This window comes from Rhyacophila brunnea, unplaced genomic scaffold, assembly GCF_057557595.1.
Source record: "Rhyacophila brunnea isolate RB1 unplaced genomic scaffold, BYU_Rbru_1.0 scaffold_20, whole genome shotgun sequence".
NCBI classification, from domain to species: Eukaryota; Metazoa; Arthropoda; class Insecta; order Trichoptera; family Rhyacophilidae; genus Rhyacophila; species Rhyacophila brunnea.
This window is the reverse complement of record NW_028232860.1, coordinates 26497675-26522336: the sequence shown is the minus strand read 5'-3', so window position 1 is coordinate 26522336 and position 24662 is coordinate 26497675. Positions and strand designations below refer to the sequence as shown.

At 32.6% G+C, this 24662-nt stretch overlaps 1 protein-coding gene across 1 annotated transcript in view; it reads left to right on the top strand.

Moving 5' to 3' along the window:
* Positions 1–24662, top strand: part of LOC147071475 (uncharacterized) — a 137193-nt gene that overhangs the window by 101026 nt on the left and 11505 nt on the right. The window contains exons 4-8 of the mRNA XM_085948591.1: positions 10461–10531; positions 11594–11652; positions 12737–12887; positions 13191–13327; positions 22636–22843. Of these exons, the coding sequence (XP_085804717.1) occupies positions 10461–10531; positions 11594–11652; positions 12737–12887; positions 13191–13327; positions 22636–22843 (626 nt within the window). The remainder of the gene's footprint in view (positions 1–10460; positions 10532–11593; positions 11653–12736; positions 12888–13190; positions 13328–22635; positions 22844–24662) is intronic.

The window sequence follows — 24662 nt, the reverse complement described above, 5'->3', positions numbered from 1 at the left end:
CCCTGGGATCCCTAGACACAATGAAAGGCCTGACGTACATGCCAAGTAAAACAATGGGTTTATGGTTTATATTTGATATAGTTTTCTGTAATTAACCCCCTCTGATGTGTGAGTCCAATAACAAGAAATCGGCGATGACAGGAATTCGCTGTAGTCGCATATAGAAAATTTATCAGTGACGTACCTGTCATGGCGGCAACGCGTGTTTAAATAATGTATCGGCTCTCCTTTTAGATGTGACTCTTTTCATTTTTCGCAATAAACCAAAAGTTTACTAATAATAATTCTAACATCACTCCTGATCGTTTTAGACATATTTTTACTAAAAAAGCTTCAAATTATGAAAATTGATATATCCGTACACCACGGGAGCGTAGAATGAAATGATAAATTAGGAGGCGTTCCTCATTTGAAAACGGAAGTGCTATTAGCTGTACTAGAGGGGATTGTCAGTCCACAGTGTTAACGCGTGGACAAAAAGTTTTTATTCGACAATAGTATCTAGATTTGCATCTTAACTCTCTCTTAAAACTCTCCAATCATATAAAAAGGCGTGTCCGGAAACTTGTACGTATGCAGTTCGCCGTATCTCACTTCACAGTAAAATATTGTATCGGAATTATATGACCGTATATTAAAGACCATCCAACCTTTTTGGGTCGTATAGTACTGACATAAAATGCATGTCTAAATAAAACACGGTTCTTGTCGGTTTACACTTTACAGGAAGCCAGCACAAAACAAATTTTGTAAATAACCGATATACTGTATTATTTTTTAGGATAGGTTAGGTTTTCATTCTTGAATTCATGTTGAATGTTCATGTTACATATTGAATATAATAAAATTGGAGACCGTATATTATAGGTCATCTCTTTCCGATAAAAAGTTCACGGCAAACTGTGCCACGGTGAAATGTTTTACGTACAATTTACATGTAAACATAAAAAGGGAGCTGATGTGCGAACTATTAGCATATTATGTGAGACCAATTTTATGCTCCTTACTAATCGTTCGAATCGCTTTGAGAAAATTTCCCTGTATACCTTCAAATAATTGTTTATAAAAAAGTGTTTCACTCCTGTGAGTATGTACCTTCTTGTTATTAATATCGTGTATTACGTCATATAGTCAGTCTTCGAATAAAAATTATGACAAAGGGAAACGTATAAATAACAGAACTATCGACTGATTTTAACACCGTATTTGAGACTAACCATTTTATGAACACAATGCGTGTGACGCACTGAAATAGTAAAACATATTATATTATATGATACGCGGTAGATATGTGTTTACGTGTGTGACTGTGTGTGACTGTGTGGATACTTATAAAAAGAAAAATAAGCGATGTTACAATAAAATCGCACATTACTCTGTCAGAAAGGAGAGAAACAGCGTGAAAAGTATGGCACTAAACGACGCCTCCAACAGAAGTGTAAAAAGAAGGAAAATGCGGAAAAGTCAGAATTAGTTTTTCCGACAACAATACATTAGTTCCATTGACGCCATGTGCTCGAATATGCTACGTCCGCCGTTTGACGAATGGGCTAATTCTACGAACAGCCACGGAGCGAAATTTTCCGCTGTTTTATTTGCACGTTAACATTATATTATACAATATATTATCTGTAATTTTGTCTTTAATTTCAACTGACGAGGTGTAAAATAATAAAACTATGTAATACTATATACTGCCAGTGACGTCCCTAGATAAAATGCCGCCCCTTGGCAGCGCCAAATTTCCGCCATATTTTTTTATAAAGTATTTTTTATCATCGCATGACTCCAATATCTAAGAAATGTGTTGAATGGATACATTACTAACAAGATATTATATACCACTAAATTTAATTTAAATGCCATCTCTGCTTCAATATACAATATTGCGAGTCCACGGTTTCAGATACATTTAGAAATAATTTACACAAAATTACCTATAATTCAAATATAATTCGCAAATCTGCATGTGGCATTGCTGTTCACCAAATCCGTGACGTCCAATGACAATGGAAGTAACCTAAGCATCGCGAACCCGACAATAAATATAGTACTTTATAGTAATTAATAAATTTTTGTTTCCAGCCAGTGAGTTGACCTTTTTAATGGACATTGTCCGTTATTACTAAGCTTGGGTGCTTAGTTATTTCTATAATATATTATACCCAATGATTTGCTCCGATTTGCCGCCCTCCGTGTAATTGCTGCTCCAAGCGACGCTTAATCTACCTACCCCCAAGGGGCGTCACTGTATACTGCCCTGCTAAATAAAAATACAGTATTGTGGTTTTAGTGAAGTCAGAGAAATGAAGTTTTAACCTACTGTTTCTCTTAGATATATTATGTAAAATTATTGGATTGTTTTGACGTCATACTCTCTAAATAGTCACATCTGTAGTTTAAATCTGGGGTTTTAAAAAAGGAGAAAGTGATATGGGAAAAACGACTTAACCATCATTTTTACCACATTTTTTTTAGCTCGTATTCTTGTTTGTCCGGTGGTTATTTATCCAGTACACGATTTTTACCTAACTTCCTGAATAGCTAGACATTTTAAACTTTTAGAATATATCAGAACACGATGCCAATGCATTATTTTAATACTTTTAACCATCGTTAAGTAGAATTGAATTCATTTTCAGTTAATTCTTTTTTGTATGAAGTTATTTCGGAAGAAATCCGTAATCCAATCCACTATTATTGGTTGGTAAGGGGGTGGTCCTAGCAACTAAATTATTAATATATACGTGCGTTACTATGTAAATCAAAATGACATTTCAGTAGGTATTCTATATTTGTTTGTTTGTTTGTTGCAAAATAGAAAAAAATGATTTGTTGACAATTGCCTTATTTTTCCTAAATTATAAATACATAGAATTATCAAGTTTATATGATTCAACAGAAAATTTAAAAACGTGGTAAGTATATAAAAAGTTATTTTTATCTTGTAATTATTGGTAATGTGGAAAACGTCTTTTTTTCTTTCTACAGTCGATATGAAACTTTAACCAGTGGTGTCATTAATGTATTGGTTTAGAGAAGGGAATAAATAGAAATACTTAACCTAAAAGGCGTTCACGGAAACGAGCTTCCATTTCAGTAATTAGCGATCACGGAGCTTTGCGATAACGTTATTTAGTGTTTCAATTATTATATTTCTTCTCAATATACGCGATAATAAATACAACCTTAATTAACTTTTAGACTTTCAAATTAGACATAATAGGAAAGCTATTTGCTTATAACTTATAATTATGTTACCTCACTCCTATAGAAAGCTCTCGGTATGTATTTGGATTTACTAAGGAGGCTAAGAGCAACAATAATCTTGTATTAAGGGGAAGCAGTATAGACATTGTAGCCGATAAATATAATAATCCGCATTAGTCTCCAAAGTACTATAATATCTCAATTTAATACGTAAAACTTATACGTTTGACTTAAAATACAATATAATTATAATTAATATAATACAGTTATTTTACCTTTAATAATAATATCATAAAGAGTATCATACATTAGAGAAAATATTGTTAACTTTACTATGCTTTATCTAATTTATTATAATTACATTTTGAAGACTAATGTTCAGTAAAACCCCGACTTACGCGAACTCGGAGTTACGCGGTATCCGACACTTCAGACTGGACAATTGGAGAGGACCAATTTTTGAGTTGCTCCTCTCCAGCTCCGCTCCTCGTAAAATGTTTTAATATATTGTATTATTTGTACCTATACATATGTTAAGAAATAAATAAAATAAGTAGTTTTGAAATAAGGTTTATTATTCGTTCTTTTCTTTATTTAAATTCTATTAAATTATTAATCCAATCTCATTATATTAAAAAAAAATTCCGAGAATAAATCGTCTTTCATTATCTGCCTTTTCTGTCAAATAAAGTGAGGTTATTTATCACTCGGCAGTGTTACCGTATTTCAAATAATTCCATTGTTTCAAAGTGTCAAATATATAGTATTTTCATTTGATTTTTGGATGAAAATTTAATAATAATAAAAATCCGCAGCTGTGTTAGAGAACTACTCATTTTCGGTGCTCCGAGCTCCGCTCTGCTTTAGACCCAAATCCACCAGAAAAGCACATCACAACTTTAAGCTTGATAGAAGGAGTTAGAATTTTTAGAAAACAGAGACTCCAACAAAGAAGGCGTTATAGCTACAAAGCAAAGAATAAAAAAGTATTAGCTTGCTACGAAGAAATTCTGCGTGAAAAAATAAGGCATTGTGACGTCAGACGAATTTGTTAGATTTTAAAATCCATCAATTTTTTTTACGTAACTCATTTATTTTTTTGTACATATGTACAAAAAACTCTAATTTTATTAAATATTTTTTCTTAAACTAGTTTTTTTGTTAGTCCTCGGTCCCAATTAATCTAAATTTGTATGCGAAGTTGTGCCCCGACTTACTCGAATTTGACTAATCCACCTATCGCGTAACTTCGGGGTATAATTATCTAATGCAGATATCTAATCATAAGAATTTATATACTTAATACTATAATGTATACATTCCGTAATAATAACATGTTTAATCTAAATTCATGGTAACCATTGAAAGCATGGTAAATAGTATGTTATCTTGATGATTGTTGTAGTTTCGATTTAGATTTAAAAAAATGTGTTGAAAATTGAACATGTTCAAGTGACATTTCTATTTTTTTTTTTAAATTAGTTATAAACAATTTTATCATCACGAAATGCATATTATAATAAATTACATATCCGTATTTGGCGATATAAGTATAAAAACATCAATTCTCAGGGCAGCTATTTGTAATGTTGGTATTCTGTGGAAAATCTGTAATGTTTTTAAATTTTAGTTTATTAAGAATTTACAAGCATTGGCGATCTAAATTCAAAATTTCGCACTGCGACTGGAACATAATGTGCGTAGGTACATGTAGTGACGTCCCTAGATAAAATGCCGCCCCTAGGCAGCACCAAAAAACCGTCTCATTTTTATACAGTATTTTTATCATCCTTTCATTAATCCAATATCTAAGAAATGTGTTGTATGGATACATTACTGATAAAATATCAGACTAATTATTCGCAAATCTGCATGTGTCGTTTCTGGTCAACAAGTACGTCGAAGGGAACGGAAGTAAACTATATATCGCGAATCCGATGAAACCAGTGAGCTGATTTTTTTAATGGAAAGATATTTTTGTTATTACTAAGTTTAAGTAGCTATTTCTTTATATTCCAAATAATTCTCCTCGATTTGCCGCCCTTCGAGTAACTGCCGCCCCCAAGCGACGCTCAATCTGCTTACTCCCACGGGACGTCACTGGGTACATGCTATAAATAGTGACAAATAAGTGTACATAATAAACGCTAGATGGCCATACCATCGCCTGAAGGCAGCTCGATCAACCAAATGATTGATTTCAGCGGATATACGTCACAGTTCAAAGCTGAGACACTGGAGGAATTTCATAATACTCGTGTAAATGGAGGATTTACAAGCTAAAGTTACACTTCACGCTTTAGAAAATCGACAGTAGGTATTTTAATAATAATCTTTGTATTGAAAAGAAATACATGTCAAGTATACGCATTTCGTGTGTCGGGTGATTAATTTTATTCTCCCGATTGCTACGCCAAGGGATCGCTATGCCCTACAATCAATTTTCTTTTCAATCTGTTTCACTGCAGACAAAATCGTTTTTAGCTTTCTATATAATATATTTATTTTTTCTCGCAAATCTTGCAAAGAGAACACCGCTAGCGAACTAAGGCACTCAATTGCCCTATTAGCAAAATGATAACTATAACGCTACGAAATTATAACGCAGAGATCGAAACTTGCACTAATAATATTAATTATCATGCCATTTTTGCATATTCTAGAGAATTCTTACGGCTTACATACTTAGTTATAAATTTGCATAACCTGCGAGGCTATTCGAACATATCATTTAATATTCAAAAAGAGCTACATGTCATAAATATATCACATTTTATCACTTATGTATTCAGGCAGTTAATTATTACAATAAGTTAACCGTCTGATCTGTCAAAAAGTGATATTTTTTAACAATTCCTCTCTTATCCCTTGGCTGGTTACATGTAAATTGTACGTAAAACAATTCACCGTGGCACAGTTCGCCGTGAGCTTTCTTATTGGAATGAAATAACCGTATACTATACGGTCTCCAATTTTATTAGATTCAATAATATGAACATTCGTTCAATTTTCATCGTTGATTTTGGCAAAATTCATGAATTCAAGAATGTAAACCTAATCTAACTTAACAAATAATCCAGTATATCAGCTATTTTCAATTTTTTTGCTGCTGGCTTCCTGTAAAGTGTAAACCGACATGCTTTTATTCAGACATGAATTTTATGTCAGTACTATACGACCCAAAGAGGTTGGACGGTCTTTAATATACAGCCATATATTTCCGATACAACATTTAACGGTAAAGTGTGATACGGCGAACTGCATACGTACAAGTTTCCGGATACGCTCTTGGCTGTGTAAACTTTTAGAGCGAGAGAGAGTAGCTAAGTCAATTTTACAGATTGAGAATTGAGATGTGAGATCCGACTGTTTTGAAAATTAATTACGTCACGACCGCGTTTTAATAAATTTACATTTATCTCTTAAAAACTAAGTCAAAGACTGCTAAGTGTAAACTCTTTTTACGCTAGTTGTATTTTGACAAAGCATACAATTTAAACGGATGAGTTTTATCAAAAAAATAGTTTTTTCGATTAATTGGTGTTTTATTTGGAAGTTGCATTTTGAAAACAAACTTTATACATCAACTAATATAAAAGTTATGAATTATTTTTGATCTGCGGGTAGAGCGTTCACACTTACCAACCAATGCAAGAGTTACAAACTTTTTTAACACTACCTATTTTCTTAACTCTACGATATTATTTTACGTTAGAATTAGTGTGTACCTATTTATCAGTACCTAGTAATGTCATATGATTATTATTAACCTATACATTTTTTGAATTCATACAGCCTACTTACTTCAAAAAGACACGCTTCACGCATGCAAATGAACCAACGGAGAAAAGAAAGTAATAATGTGTTATGTATTAGTTAAAAACTATCGAGCGACAGGTAATTAAAAAAATCGGGTTATTATGTGAGTAATAGGAATACATTTTGACAAAAGCTCATGATTATTAAATTTAAAATACTTGAATTTGCCGCCCTACAAGCGGTGGCTCTACGACTGTGCTATGATCCGACCCTGCCTAGTTGTCTCCCCGAAATAATCTTCAACCCGATCACTTGGTTCAGGAGTTAAAGGCTCGGCTTAGACGCCTCTATCTTCACATGTCTATAGAGCTAAGCAGAATCGAAACAATTTTTTTTTTTCTTGGAAAAAAAAGCTGCTAAATTTATCTTAGCAAATCGAAAAAATGATATTATTATTTTGATTTCTTAGACCGAACTTGAAAGTTCATTTTTTTGTAGGATTGGTGTAGATAATATTTCATATTTTATTTAACCTTGCTCGAATCAATGTCAGATGAAATCTTATATTGTTATGATTTATTGATGCATGATACAGTTTAAAATTTTAATAATGTAATCACATTGTCTTAACTAATACTAAAAGGTATTTTCTATATGATAGGTATATATGGCAGTCCAACCTCTGTGGGTCATAATATTGTACTGACATATTCATGTATAAATAAAACACGGTTCTTGTCGGTTTACACTTTACAGGAAGTCAGTAGCAAACAAATTTTGAAAATAGCCGATATTCTAGATTATTTGTTAGGTTAGGTTAGGTTTTCATTCTTGAATAATTCATGAATTTTGCCAAAATCAGCTATAAAAATTGAAATAATGTTCATATTCATTGAATCTAATAAATTGGAGACCGTATAGTATACGGTCATCTCTTTCCGTTAAGAGAGCTCATGGCGAGCTGTGCCCCGGTGAAATGTTTTACGTACAATTCACATGTAACCATTGCCTATTAGTGAAAATGATACACAATTATTTAACATTAATTGACTCATATGGCGGCAGGGTCTAAATGATAACATAGAATCATTTTACAAGCACCAAATCACATTGTAGCCAAGAAACAATTTATTATCAGTTATCAATAGAGTTTTCCGTATGAATGAAAATCTAATTGTATAGGCATTTTATTCATAACATGGGATTCAGCATTACCATCGTTTTTCTTACCCGATCTCGTATTTTTCAATAGTCACCTAGCTTGCAAAAATCGCATCCGGCATGTATAATTAATTCTATCGTATTTTAATATCGAAACTACTATAACTTTCCTGTTTAAAAAATACAATATACCATAACACGTAAAATGAAACGTATGAGCTTATTTGTCGATACTCGAGAAAAATAAGTTAAGCATGACTATAAGAAAAAAACGTACCTAATTCAATGTCGATTATTTTTCGAATAGAGCTTTTTTTGAAAAGAAAATTTAAGATTTCGCAGAGCTAAAAAGGTGTTATTTTTATTCCTCTCTCGAGGCGTTTTTGTTTCTTCATTTGGCATATTTTTATCGACTAATATTGGCATCACTGATTGGATTACATTACATAATCTCCTGTATATAAAATTTCGTTAATATTTTTATAATAAGTATCTAATCTATCAGTGACTTAACTCAGCGGCTTAAGCTCGTCTAAGCGGTTAATAGCGGCATGGGTCCCGGGTTCAAATCCGGGGTCTGATAAGTACACATATTGTTTTTTTTAAATTTGTATATGAGTTAAAGCAGGGTTTCCCAAACTATGTTCCGCGGAACACCAGTGTTCCGCCGAACCTGAATAGATGTTTCGCGACCATTTGGAAAGGTTTTATATACTGCAACACGTTTAAAGATATTCTACTACGTAGAAGTAAAATAAGTAAAACTAAAATAATTAAAGAATCTACTTCATATTGAAAGGCGAGTGATGATCAATCTCCACTGATGTTTATGACATCAACTATCTAGGGGGCTGGGCTTACGGGGCCCGGCGTGAGAGATCGACCAGCCAAGTGAGATAAACACACATCACAAACATGCATTAATAGTAAAAAAATATCGCCTGCGGCGCTGTTTCACTTCAAGCATATTAACATTTAATAATATATGGTTTTGCTACACTTTTCCATAATTGTGCATAACAACATAAATGTAGGTGAATTAAAAATACACAAAATCGCTAAAAATACCATATTAAAAAATATACATATTATATTAAAATACTCTATTATAAAAACACCAATACACCATTTGGAATATGCAACTGTAGATCGTGACAAGTCTTGTCAGTTTAACGACAGTTGCCAAAATTGGCAGAACGGTTAGCTGCTGTGCTAATAAATAACCTACAAAATAAACTAAGTGTTCCGTTAAAATTTCCGGGTTTTCAAGTGTTGAGCAAGTGGCTGACATCCATTTCTCGTAAAAAAAAAACAAATTCCGTTGATGTATCAACGGGAGGGTTGTAGCCCTCCATTCTGTGAGGCCCATGTTATGATCTTATTAGGATCGGACATGGTCGGAAATCTAATTTCAATGCTTTAATGTATTTTTAGTTCTCCATCAACTAATTAACATTAACAAACATAAAGAAATATCATTTTTTTTCAACTCGATACATCGATTATTAATGTTATTAAAAACAAGACTTCTACTCTCCATTTATTGTGGAGAATTCCATTTTACAAAATAATTATATTAAATTCTACATAATGCTTTAAGTCGATAGTTATTTCAGTCATTATCAATTCTATAAATATAATCGACTTGTCTGTTAGAAAATAATACGAAATGTCTCTTCCTCACACTGAAACCATTAAAGAATAACACCCAAGTAATTGTAAATAATTGTTTTAAATTACTGTGTTCCTAGTGTTTCCTAGTAAGTAAATTTTATTCTTGAATAGTGCAGAGCTCGAAATGGGCCGGAACGCCGTTTCGGTTCGTGAAATCGGTAAAATCATCACTCCATCTCGTGGAAAAAATAATTTGACCGTCTGAGCTAGGTAGGCCATATAACAAAAAATCTAACACACTTATTTTTATAAAATACACATAAAATTTGATAACTATAATAATATCTTTAATAAGTTTTAATTAATAATAATTTTAATAATAAGTAATCATTTTTATAAAATTGCCGAGCTCTGGAATAGTCCTAGGGTGAAAGAAAGAGCCCATTCCATCTCATTCTCTGAATGTTACACTTAAGCGTTGACAAGTTGATTATTTTTGTAATATTGATAATGGTAAGACCAGAACTAGACCGAAATAGTTATCGACTTAAAAAACATTCTGTAGAATTTCATTTAATTTATATTATGATTTGTAAGACTTACATAGTTTTTATAAATCCACTTAGTTCAAATAACATAATTTGATTACAGCACATAATAAATAAATATATATTATATAGTATACGTATAATCATATTTTTTTTCTTTTCCCACAGAGCGGGCGAGATTTGAATTCGTTATGAGATTAACAGAACGGCCTAAAGTTACTCCCGAACTTCTTCAACAGGTAAAAAAAACACTTTATTGATTTTTAAATATAATAACCGATATTCATTGGTGTATTCCCAATCCCATATGCGAGAATATTACATGCAATCAAGTTATAAATTCTTTCTAATGTGGAGTGCTTTGACATTTGCACACTGCGATGGGTTAGTTGATCAGAATTTCACCTTTCACATATCGTCACTGTTCTGCCAGAAGACACTAATTCGAAAATATGACATTGAGTTAGTTATACCAAAATGTTCTTTATTTCAAACTTTACCGTCTGAAAACCTTCTTAATAAATAAACAGTCTTTATTTTAAAGTCATTCTTTTAACGATTACTTAATAAACTCACATGATAGACCATTTCAAACATTTTAACAACTTCAAAGTCAAATTACTCAAATCTAGTATTCTCCAGTTAGTGTGTTCTGCCAGAACAGAGACGATATTATTTTCTATTCAGCTTAAAAATTCAAAGTCACAAAATCCTGACATACCTTGCTAATAAAGTCAAAGCATATGTAAATATGTATTTAGGATATCTTCCATGCCAGGGTAGGTACATGTTTTTATAAATTTTTTCGATGGCGTTTTGAGACTTTCAGCAGTCAAGACAGTATACTTATTTTTATCGTTGTCTGGATATATTTTCGGGTATTGTAACATTATTGAAATTGCTATAAGAAATATATCAAAGTGCCTCTACCATCTCGCTAACACTTCAGGTTTATCATTCAAGATTTTTCCATTCATATCTTCATATTATTCACTCACTCCTGACTTAAATTTCTTTCGTGAGATAGTTACTTAAAAAAATGGTCTACCACAGACATGCCCAACTTCAAATAGGCTGTGATCTACTAGCCAGTATCATAACTGGCAGTAGTATATTTCAGTGTTTCTCAACCGGTGGTCCGCAGTAATATTCTGGTGGTATGATGCATATGCTAAAAATTCCAATAAAATCTTCAAAACCCGTGCTTTGGCTACCGTTCCTACCTCTGTTGAGATGATAATGATGGTAATTTAAAATGCACAAAATTCCACGAACAACAATGTATTTATTATTTTTTTCAGATGACTTCTTTTCTGCGTGCTTTGAATTTAACTAAAGACATCGAAGTTGCAAACATCAGGTAATCAACTTTTTAACTATATTATCTATTGACTATAAATAGCAACGACATTTTCGTAATGAAAAACTCAGTTTAATATCGTAAATTGTCACACTATTCTTATCTTGCTGACAATTATTTGGAAAAGATCAAGTGGACTGTATAGAAGGGAGAATAACTGCAACAATATGGAAAGAATGAGCGGGCAGTTTAGAGCTATAGACTGGCATTGGCTTTTAATATAAATGGCAACTCCTATAGACAGCGGCTCTCATGGTGTAGTCGTGTAGTGCGTAAGGCGCTGGCCTATCATCCGGGAGCTCCGAGCTCGAGCCCGGTAAGGACAAAATATTTTCATATGATTTTCTCAAAGTTTGGGTGTTTGTGATTAGGTCACTTCTATTACTAAATATACTACTGTTAAACTACACAACTGTCATTGGGCCACTAGGCCAGTTGTAGTGTTAAAAATATAAATATAAAGCAATTGTACAACCAAGACGTGTAATTGAAGTTGTTTCCCATACTTGTATTTACAGCATCTAATAAGATGTAGGCCAAGATCATATTACATAGTCAGACCACCGCACGAATTTGCGAGGTCTGATCGTAGTTGCTAGCTATCGCTTAAACTTCAAATGCAATGCGGTAACTTGTATGCAGTAGGTGATGATCTATGATTGCATATTTTATTCGTACAAATAATTAACGTGTTACCAATATTTTCAAAATATAATCATTTCTTGAAAATATTTTACCATACTTACTACATTATAAATATAAGCAAAATTACCACTACAATCTAAAATCACAATTTCATTCCGCGGCCTGACTATATAGGGCCTTGGGTGTTAGTAATAGAGTTCGTACCATGTCTTAGTTATGTTTGAAACTTAACAGATGTGGCTTTAACGTTCTGATTAACACTGGTCCACCTCAAATGTCTATGATTCACTGCCGTGTGTCTTCGATGGGGTGGATTTAGGGTTGGAAAAGTAGACGGAACATTAATTATTGGCTTAAACAATATATACCATCGACTGAGTACATACACTAAAGAGAAATTGCATTTATAATTAATATTAAATATGTATCACGCTTCCAGTTCTGAAGGAGAAATTTGGATCCAGTCATGGGGCCTTCCTAATGGAGGTTCCGCACTTCAGACAGCTCTCGGCCGCTTGCCTCGTATTGGATCTCATCGTCTCATCCCTGGAATTCCAAGATTACAGACAGATCCAGCATTGTTCCTCCAGGTACTATCCATTTTACTATCACTAAAATATTAGTTTTCGCCATCTTGTTTGAGCTTCCGTATTCCAAAAGGCATATAATATTCTTTTTTCTATGACTACCAATTAAATCACACTAAATACGTATTGGAATCATCATTAAGTGTTGTACCTAATATAAAAATATAGTAAATTTAATCTGTATAGTGAAAATTTTTCGTTCCTGCAAACTGCACTAATATTAAGTATTTCGCTAAATTGATTCTACCAATAGATAAATTAATATTGTTTCTTTTGTAATAATAATATTTTTTTCACTTTCGTCAGACGGTAGCAGTCAATCAGAAACCAGTGGTCTGGGAAGGAGCCGAGTTTATACTGAGCTGCGTTGCTCAGGGAGCTCCTCATATGACGTTCAGCTGGTTCAAAGATGGAGTCAAAGTCAACGTATCCAAGGCCACCAGGTATGAAATGTTCTAATATGAAATAAAACACTACGTCTCCCCCATTACCATGACGGTACTTCAATATACCTCAAAACGATAAATTCAGTGGCGGCTCGTCCATATGCTTTGCGAAACTGCAGCACCCCTAATCAAATTGAGAAAAATGTAATATTATAATATACATAAATTTATGTATATTATATGAAAATATCAATATTATTTAAGCGTGAATTAAGCTCGCCCGCGCACCGATACATCCACTAATTATTATACACCGCGGTACTGCAGTACCGTTTTCAAACGAATATGCTCGAATGGATGAAAAAGGGGTACAGAGAACGGAGCACGCAGCTGGGAGCTTAATCGGTACTGCCGGCTCGACAGTTTTTCGCCGTTTCTGCGTCCGTACGTTAGCACGCGCACGAAAGCGGAGGAAAGAAATATAGCTTTAATGATTTATTAACATTGTTAAAATTTATTTCTGCAAGAAATTTATGCAAAGTTCTTTATTTTAATTACTTATTAATATAATTAATAATTTATATTTAATTTTGATGTTAATAGTAAAACATAATACAAATAAATATTTATTTTTTATTTTTAATCAACCGCAGCACCCCCAGATATCTTATCCATGAGCCGCCACTGGATATATTACTAAGATGGGGTTATTACCTGAAACAGCTGTAAACAACAATAATTTAAAACAGGAGTCGGCAATATTTTTAAACTTATGGGCCACATTCAAGTTTTAGTTTTAAATATTTAGGATAAGATTTGGAGTGTAAAAAATGCCATTTTTTATTACTTACATATGTCATTATTTAATAATACATAAACATTTACGAGTAATACGTGTACGAAATATGAAAAAAGATATTGTCAACTTAAAACTAAAATAATAAATTAAAAACAAATTTTGCTTTGTGTATCACTGCTTAAATGTAACTTTTTTGGCTGTTTTCCCTTGTACATATTATATATTCTTCTTCTTGTCATTCTATCCTTTATCAGAGATCATCCACCATCAGGGCGATCTTTGTTCTACCATCTGCCATCCGGAACTCTTAAGTGGAGCTATAATCTTATAAATCACGGAGGTTCTTCAACGAAATGCGGCATCGTTCTCTGCTACGTTTACCGTTGATCTTTTCTTAGATAACGAGTTAGTTAGAGAATGATGTACTTTTCTCCTTTCATAATGTAGCCAATGTACTATAATTTTCTGATTTTGATACCATACAGCAAAAAAATATTTAGACAGGAAGGTGTTACATTCCCAAATGGTACCCATTTGGGGATGACTCTGTGGATCTGGAGAATCCCGTATCGGTATCAAGCTGACAAATAGTAAGGGTTGATTGCAAAAAAAAAATAAAAAAATAAACCGGCAACGCTGTACGTGTTTGGCGCCAAAATTTAATATTGGCAACGCCGCATTCGTACCGCTTCGTAAGCGGCCGTTTGTTTTGGCGCGACAGAACGCTGCAGACAGCCAAACAGTAAACATTATTAACTCGTGCTATGCATAAATGAAATTATAAAAATGTAACTTAATAGTATTACACAAAATAAACCTCGCCGTTTCTGACTACAATTCCAGTGCTTTAATTTGCTCACCTCCGAAGTCCTAATGACAGACAAAAAACCATCACACTGAGCGAGGAGATGAATGCCCTTTCTCGCTCCCGACTTGGACGGAGATGAAAGGCCGCCGCGATACGATAAAGTTTGAAAACCACTGAACTATGCGATTCTAATTATTATTCAACATACCTGCCAGCCTGTGTATTCAATTATCCCATCGAATTAATAATGTATCGCCGCACATCACTTTGACCACAATGGGTACCTATCGTAAATCGGAACCAAGTTTTCGGTCAGGATGTTGTAAGTCGTATACGCTGCGAAGAAAGGATGTCGGTTGTAACAGGAAGGCGAAATGGTAGGCACGCCCCCGGAAGTCATTCTAGCCGACTGCTTCGCGCGGGCACGTGGTAGATTAAAGCCTCGCACGTGATATTATACCCCGAGAATCTTTAACACGGAACTTCCCGCAAGGAGAAGATCGAAAAATGCCGCAAATAAACTAGCGGATTTGCTTTATTCGTATGTTCAGTATTCGAGAGTTGGTTGTTTTTGTTTTTGATTTGATGTAAGTGGTTTTGGTTGGCAGCAGTGTTGCCAACCGTACTATAATGAAATTATAGTATTTTTACAACGTTTTTATTAGCTCGTATTCTTGTTTGTCTAGTACAAATCTTGCAATCGATTTTTAACTAACTTCCCTACTAGCTAGACATTTGAAACTTTCAGAACACGATACCAATGCATTCTCTTAATACTTTTAGCCATCTATAAGCAGAATTGAATTCATTGTCAGTTAATTCTGTTTTGTATGGAAAATTATTTCAGAAGAATCCGTATAATTATGCTTTTTCATAGTAGGCGATTATTTAAAGTCTTCCTTCTAAGGAAAATAGATCGTCAAGTTAAATAATTTAATTTAAAATAAATAAATACACTGAAAAATCCAAGCGAATTGAGAGTCATCTATCGTCAGGATTTAGAAGTTTTATTTTATTTAGTTTATAACCATATAACCATAACTAGTGCCTATGTCTTGTGGCGTCGATCACCGTCTGGCTTTTTATTCCGAAATCATAGGTTGTTTAGTCAGCGCTTACATCCGCTATGGCACATTTATTCAAAATAATTATTAATAAGATAATTTAAAAAATAATTTCTATGGGATTCAATCACATATAAATATTGATTGTTGTTAAAAGTATAAAATAATTTATCTCGCGATTTTTATTTATCAGTTATTTATACCAAATTCTGTTTTAAATATAGAAGTATTTTTAAATGTCTAGTTTTACGGGTTAAATATATAAATTGTTATGGAACATATTATACACAACAACGGATATTTTTGAAGATGTTTAGGAAAATACATAATTCAAACTAATAGCTTATTTATAAACTAATTATATCAAACTAATTGTGCTTTTGAAATTTCATCGATTTAGTGTACCTATTCATGAGTCGTATAGTTCCTATATACGATAAGTCCACTTTGATAAAATGTTGGCAAACTAAATATTTTAATTTAAAACTACTTCTTCTTATGAAAACCTATGATTGAATTCATATTATGGTGGTGTGTTGTTTTTATACAAATATTCACAATAAAATAATCATTTTCGTAGCAGTAAAGGAGAAATTGACAAAACAGTGATGGACTTATCGGCATTTGGAACTAACTGTCAAAAGTATCGTATTTAAGAACCCAGTATGTGTGACTTAACGATAAGTGGTTGACAAGTATAGGGTAAATAAAAAACAATTATTATTTCAACATTTCGTTATTTCGTTGTATTTCTACTAAAAACTTGAGACACTTTTGATAACGCGAACTGCTACAACGGCCATGTTGATTTTAGTAAATGCTCGATGCTAATTGGCTGTCTACAAGGATGGATTTATCGGCCTTTGGAACCAACCGCACCGTGGATTTATCGCCGATAGGAATTCATCGTGATTTTGAAACTCTCTTTTCATTTGAATTTATAGCTTTTAGGAACCAATCAACTGAACCAAATTGTGGAGCTCTGGCGGTAGAAAAAAATGTCATCATTATCTCAATTTTGACCAAAAGTGCACTTATCGTATATAGGAACTATACGACTCTCATCATTAGTAATATTTAGGGATTCCAATCCCGGGATCCCGAACTATTTTCGATACCTATGAATCCTGGAATTGATAAACATAATCCCGAAACTTTCGGGATTTATTTTTTTATCAATTTTTATGGAAAATAAAATAAAAATGAAAATATAACAGAAAAAATACTGTTAATAACAAATAACTACATTATAAATAAACTGAGTTTGAATGAAGTTTGACACCCATGTGTAAGTTGCCGATTCATTATATTTTTTCACATAAATTAATAAAAATGAGAAAGATTGGAAAACAACAATGCTTCGTACTATTAACAAAGTAATTCCACCATGATCTCATACGTTTTACGGCAGTTTCATATTTGGCTGACTAATTTGATTTATGAAGCGGAAAGGCCGTAAGTACACCATGATTTGCTTTACTATTTTAAATCTCGCTAACCCATTCATTAAGTCTTTACTATCAGAAACAGCAATCTCATATTAAATTCACATTATTATTTATATTACAATATTATTTACTCCATTAAACTTATGTATTTCAAAGATTGAACGTACCTATACAATATTAACAATCTTAAATAGTATAAATTATACTAGATTTATTTTTGACCGATTTTATCAATGTTATTTGTAAATATAAAAATTTTATATAAACAATGGAAAAATGCCAATCCCGGGACCAGTCCCGGGATCCCGGGATTGTCAAATTGTAATCCCGAAATCCCGGGATCAGAATTTTGGCTCGGGATTGGATTCCCTATACAGGATGCAAATCACATCCTCTAGGAATATCCGAGAAAGTGCTCCGCGAGGGAAGAGATGCTTGAGTCGGTCCAACCAGCTGTTGGGCCCATCGGGCCATCCGACCTGGTCTCCACATAGGCCAATTTTGTTGCAATAAAAATATTGCGGGCGTGAAGATATCTTCATATAGTAGGTATATCCGTATAGTTTAAGATTTATATTTTTGTACTATATATTTATTAATTATAATCATTTGTTTTTGTTATTTAACTATGCTCATCTCTCCCAGGGGCACTTTTATTAGAAAGTATCTCTAAACTCAGTCAAAGTCCACTTAAGTACTTGGCGACAATATAATTATTATTATAATATCCTCTCGGTTGAGAATCGACTCTAAACTGTTAAAAAGTGCTATATTTCAACAGTCCATCGCTTGGCTGTGTTAACTTTTAGAGAGAGATAGACAGTTTAGATGGCTAACTTATCGTAACAATTATAATACCGATAGCCTCATTGTGTATATAATAGACAAATAGACCCATTGACATAGATTCCGCAACGGGTGGTCGAATTGTGAGCCATTTAAATTGTACGTAAAGTAGTCGTACTACTTATCTCAAAATCAAATTGGATCATGATTGATCATTATAATAATATATTATTATGCTGTAAGATTACACGTAAAAAATATAAAGGTATATATATAATATTTTGAACACATGTGGAGTTATCGATTTTTGAAAACAGAAGCATCATGTAACGTACGGTGGGAAAATTTCTTCAGATTTTTATATTTGACATTACCTAATATAACTCAAGTAGCCGAAGATCTTAAAATGAAACATAAAATTAATAGCCCGTGTAAAAAGATCGTAAGCAAAAAGGAAAAAAAAATGCTGACTAATATAATACATAATATATAACTTTCTTTGAATTCGAAATAAAACAACAAAAGAAACACGATAAAGCATCCAGAATGAATTGCAGCGTAACAAGATTAATGGACATTTTTTATTATAAAAAATGCCTCTCATTTGTACCCACAAAGAAATAACTCAGTCATAAAAAAGGAGCAAAGAAATGTATCATTAAACGAATTCTTTTAATTGGAAGATTAGTATCGCGTTTCGGCATGAATTACTCCCGATATATTTTTTTGTCGTCGACATCATTAGCACAGTGTTCAATTGTCACAAGTTTATATAAAAATAAGTATTATGGTATTAATATCAGTGGCGAAGGGCGACCTTTGGAAAGAGGTAGGCTGTGGAGTAACCACGCTTGTCAGATATATTTACGGGAAATAAGAAGATAATATAATATTACTAGGGAATCCAATCCCGAGCCAAAATTCTGAATTTTATTATCAAATTGTAATCCCGAAATCCCGGGACTGGTCCCGGGATTGGCATTTTTTTCCATTGTTAATATAAAATTTTATATTTACAAATAACATTGATAAAATCGGTCAAAAATAAATCTATAATTTATACTATTTAAGACATTTATTGTTAATAATGTATACTATCAATCTTGGATATACACAAGTTTAACGGAGTAAATAATATTGTAATATAAATAATAATGTGAATGTAATAGGAGATTGCTGTTTCTGATAGTAAAAACTTAATGAATGGATTAGCGAGATTTAAAATAGTATAGCAAATAATCATGGCGTACTTATGGCCTTTCCGCTTCATAAATCTAATTAGTCAGCCAAATCTGAAACTGCCGTAAAACGTATGGATATCATGGTGGAATACTTTGTTAATAGTGCGAAGCATTGTTTTTTTTCCAATCTTTCAATTTTTAATAATTTATGTGAAAAAATAAAATGAATCGGCAACCTACACATGGGTATAAATCAAACTTCATTCAAACTAAGTTTATTTCTACTATACTTATTTTTTATTGAAAGTATTTTTTCTGTTATATTTTCGCTTTTATTTTATTTTCCATAAAAATTGATAAAAAAAATCAATCCCGAAATCCCGGGATTATGTTTATCAATCCCGGGATTAATAGGTATCGAAAATAGCTCGGGATTGGAATCGCTAATCCTGTAGTTCTCCGCCACATGGACATGTTGACCGGGTAACAAGTCCAAGCACGTAGAGCTTGGCGGCCAGTCCACCGTGGTCAGTCAAGAATCGACTGTTTTAGTGATCAGGAGTAAAACCAGTTATCTTCAATCGCCATTGAATATTTGAACAGAACAAATATGTGTACCTGTCCATGGTTCCCATTTTCCCATTTTTTCCCCATTTTCGCTGCCAGATCTTCGACGCCGTATCCAGTGTCATTTGACGTAAGTCAGGCAGTTGTACGTGGCAACGAAAAACTAGGGACCTAGAATAATGGAAGGAGCTATGAGAAACTTTCAATCAGCATGGAATCGATCCCGGCTATTGATAATATAATACATGAAGTAGAATAAAATACTATAGTTACAGATTTCACGAACAGTGAGACAAATAACGTATATTTCATTTTTAGATGATTATGACACTCTAGCTCTAATAAAATTATATAAAAATGTTAATTATTTCCTATCCCAACCTGAGTAAAGCACTTAGCCTCTTAAGTTATTAAATAGTTCCTAATCAAACTAAATAGGTACCTACTTAGTTACTTACTGAATAATTCATTTTGATGAGATTATTAGTACCTACTGGAGTATCTATTGATTATAATGTCAAATGCAAAGTCAATAACATGGCAACATTGTGATTTATGTGAGCATAGTCAAAAGATTTCTTACAAGACAAACGGCCTTAACTTACAAGGCCTGAAGTTGGTAGCCCTGTCCAGACTCGGCCGGACATTTAAAGACTATTCATCCCGTGTGTCATATTTAACAATATTATTATATATCCCATTTTCTGCAAAGCATACGTGAATGCCAAAATCCGAAGAAATATATGGGTTTTTTTTACGAAATAGCATTAAGTACATCAAAACTGTGCAACATAACAACTTTAAAAAAATATTCCAATTTAAGTAGATGACAATAATTATTATTATTAAGAATTTGATAAAATAGAGAATAAGTTGTATTTTAGTTATAAGAAAATACACCCATATAACAAATAACCTATACCGGGGACGGCGCAAAACCAACTATATTCAGGCCCTGGCACCGATTTGCGAATCATGGTGGCTGTTTAAATAATTATTGATTACATTCGAATTTAATACGCTAACATGTTTGCAATAAATGAACATTTTCGATGCATATTTCGTGCTAATTATTATCATTTATTTCAATGTGCAACGATCAATGACGTACCATGGGGGTAGGTAGATTGAGCGTCGATTGGGGGCGGCAGTTACTCGAAGGGCGGCAAATCGAGGAAAATCATTAACTTAATAACTACTAAACTTAAAAACAACGAAAAAGTCTTTTCATTAAAAAAAAATCAGCTTAGCTTGGAAATAAAATGTACCTATTAATTAATATAAAAGGTTTAATAGGACATGGGCAGATTCGCGAATAATTACAAGATGATTTATTAACTAGTGCGCACGGAAGTTGAGTTGGCCGTCAAAACTAAAGATGCATCCTCCTCTTACAGAGCATTCCACGTACCGCTCCTGATTCACAATTTTAGTCTGTCATTATGTTTATTATCGATTTAATAATGCTATAGCGTCGTGGGTCTCAGGTTCAAATCCTGGATCTGACGAATACACATATTGTTTTTCTGTCAGGGTATGGACCTAATAGGTTGAGCAAGTAGCAGACATCCATTTCTCATAAAAATAAAATTAATACAAACCTCCACTCTGTGGAGACCATATCCTATTAGAATAAGACATATAAATCCCCACTTTTGGGAGAAAAATATTAAAAAAATAAGTTTGTATGTTTTAGTGGTAAGTACCTATATATTTTGTTAGTAATGTATCCATATAACACATTTCTTAGATTTTGGAGTCATGAAAGGATGATAAAAATACTGTATAATAAAATGGGGCGGCATTTTGTCTAGGGACGTCACTCGTCACTGGCAACAATGACCATTTTCTACAAACGTTTACATTAAATCGTATTTCATTCTAAGTATGAGCAATAACTAGCACTAGTTTTGTGTCACGGCCTACGACTATAATGGGCCTATGACACTCGTGAATGTCATCTAAATTATTAAGAAGGAACCACACTTCAAAAAAATTGATCAACAAGTTGATTTGATTTAGTGGATTCAACTGTAAATTCGAGTCGACAATGCCTTAGCAAACGAAATATTTTGAATTTATCTAAAATTTATTGAAGTGCCTTCGTCTGACGACATTGGATTGTACTCTCAATGTCTTTATGGATTACGTGACAATTTGAATATTATCATTATTAATCTATATATATGTGAATAAAAAAGAAATATTATTTGACAAATTACTTTTAAATTAATGAATCTCATCACCTGATATATTAAATTCAACAAAATAAATTATGACGGCTAACTTAGCCATCTTTGGGTCAACATAATACGAATGCAAACAACTATGTTTTCCAATGAATTATATAACATCGAATATAATAATTCGCCTGGTAATAGTTTTCCTGAATCATTTTTTAATATTAAGTCTCCAAATATGAACCGCGAATCATTGAAAACTAAACATTAAACGAAAAATATTTCAATAATGTGTGAAAAATATTTATATTTTTAAGGGGACTTTCTTTTGTGAAGTTTTTTGTATACAGTTTGAAACACAGATAGAAAAATCTTATTTTAATTATACTTAGATACGTACAATAATAATTGTATTACCTACTAATTCAGAAAAATATATAATTTTGTTTGCATCTATGGCGTGAATAGCGTTTCACTAAATAAGTAAATTTAGAACCACCACTATTAATTAAATAAATCACTTTCGTTTCAGAAATACTTGGATGAGACTAGTAGGCCTCGAAGGTGACGGCGGTGGTCGCTGGACAGCTCTTCTAGGAGTTGCGAGAGCTTCAAGACCAGACGCTGGACTCTTTAGGTGCCAGGTAGCTGTAGGCGGGAGGCAGCAGTGCAGATCTTTAAGGCTTCACGTGCTTGCCCCAGAAGTTAAAATGGCGCCCATGAGCGTTACTGCCCACAAGGTAAGATCTATTTTAATTTTGCATCAGATCTTGTGATATTCTCGTTCATTGGTGTTAGTCTTTTGGAGTGAATGTGCGCATTGGTGGATGATATTGAAGGATGATGAGTATTGGCTGACTGTGTGAGAAATGCATATTTTTTTTTTGTTTTTTATAATTATTAATAACCATATCCTTGCTTTTTCGTACAAGGTGGTTGTTAGTAATTTTGAACAATCACAAACACCCAGGCTTTGAGAAAAACACATAAATGTTTTTGTCATGACCGGGAATCGAACCCATAACTCTCGAGTGGAAGGCCAGCGCCTTACCCACTGCCCCACGAGAGCCGCCGAGAAATGCATATTAAACATAATAAAGATTAATTGAGGTAAAGTTCTCATTTGTAAGTAGTAACTGGATTCATGTAATAACCAATATTATTTTCGAGGTCAGTGTTTCTCACCGAGTAACGATAATTATTGATACCGATGACGGCTTATGAAAATATAAATTAAAAATAATTAAATAATACTTTCGAGATCGACTTAAAGGTATGTCGCGGTTAGATGTGCTACAAAGTTGGTTCCCAATATTTTTGTCTTAATATTTTACATGGAACAAGCTCAACATTTAAATATGTTTGACCACTTTAGAGAATGCTCAGTTTCTAAGTTAATATATTAGCATCATTTGGATAATTTAGTATACTTACATAATTTAGAAACTATAAATACCTATACATAAGTATTAGAAAAATATTTGTACTATTGTAATTCGAATTTGTATTCATCTGATTACAATAATTAAAAAACTTTTCCAATTAATCAATCTGTATAATAATAATGTAGATAATAAATCGATACCCTAATAATTTTATTGGTATACAACTCAAAACACCTTGTTCTAAGATAATGGCGCTTGAAAATTTTGCACAAATTCTCATTTCAATGTTAAAGCCTTAATTTTTGAAGTAAATGTGCTTATTTTTTATTTAGTTTAAATGAACTTAGCAATGCATAATGAAATTTTACAGTTTAACAATTAAGAGTTGTCCGATTTTTTGACCCGTTAAAGAGATTTTTGATTATTTTTTTTTTGAATTATAAAAATAAGACGTTTCTACATTAAATGGCATTATTAATCCAAAACCTTTAAATTTTACTAAGCACACTGAAATGTACTTATTGTGTGTTCGAGGTTTTATTATCTAAAATCTTTCGTGACTTTTGAATCAACGTATTAAGAAAATAAATTGTTTATATTTAACAATAAATGCCAAAATACATTCTTAATAATCTTGTGTTGTGTGCATTAAATAAAAAAATGTTTATTTAAAAAATACTCTCACAACTTTTTGCAAACTTATAAAGAACTCCAGCAACCACTAGAAAATTCATGTGAGCACTACCCTGCCTGAATTTGATAAAGGTACCTTCCCACATTTTCGTTTCAAACTATTCTTTAACAAACGAGAGTTTTTATGTAAATACAATGTATTTAACAAAAGTTTTCTTTGTTACGATTTTTAGCAATTATCTATCTACATTTTTGATTTATTTATATTATAATAATATAACATTATGTTAATATACAAGAAGAGGGATGTTAAAAAACCTTGATAGTAAATGCGAGGTATCCATAAAGGCATCTAGGAAAAAAAAAAGAAGAGGGATGATAGTTCTTATAAATTAACTTAGGTATTTGGACGACATAAAAAAGACACTTCATTTTCGTTAAATAGGAAGTAAGAAGCTCGTATCCGACAGAAAAGACTGTAGACCTGAGAGTTATGATATATAGAGAGCGCCTTTTGTTCGGTAAAATGAAGCCGTGTTTC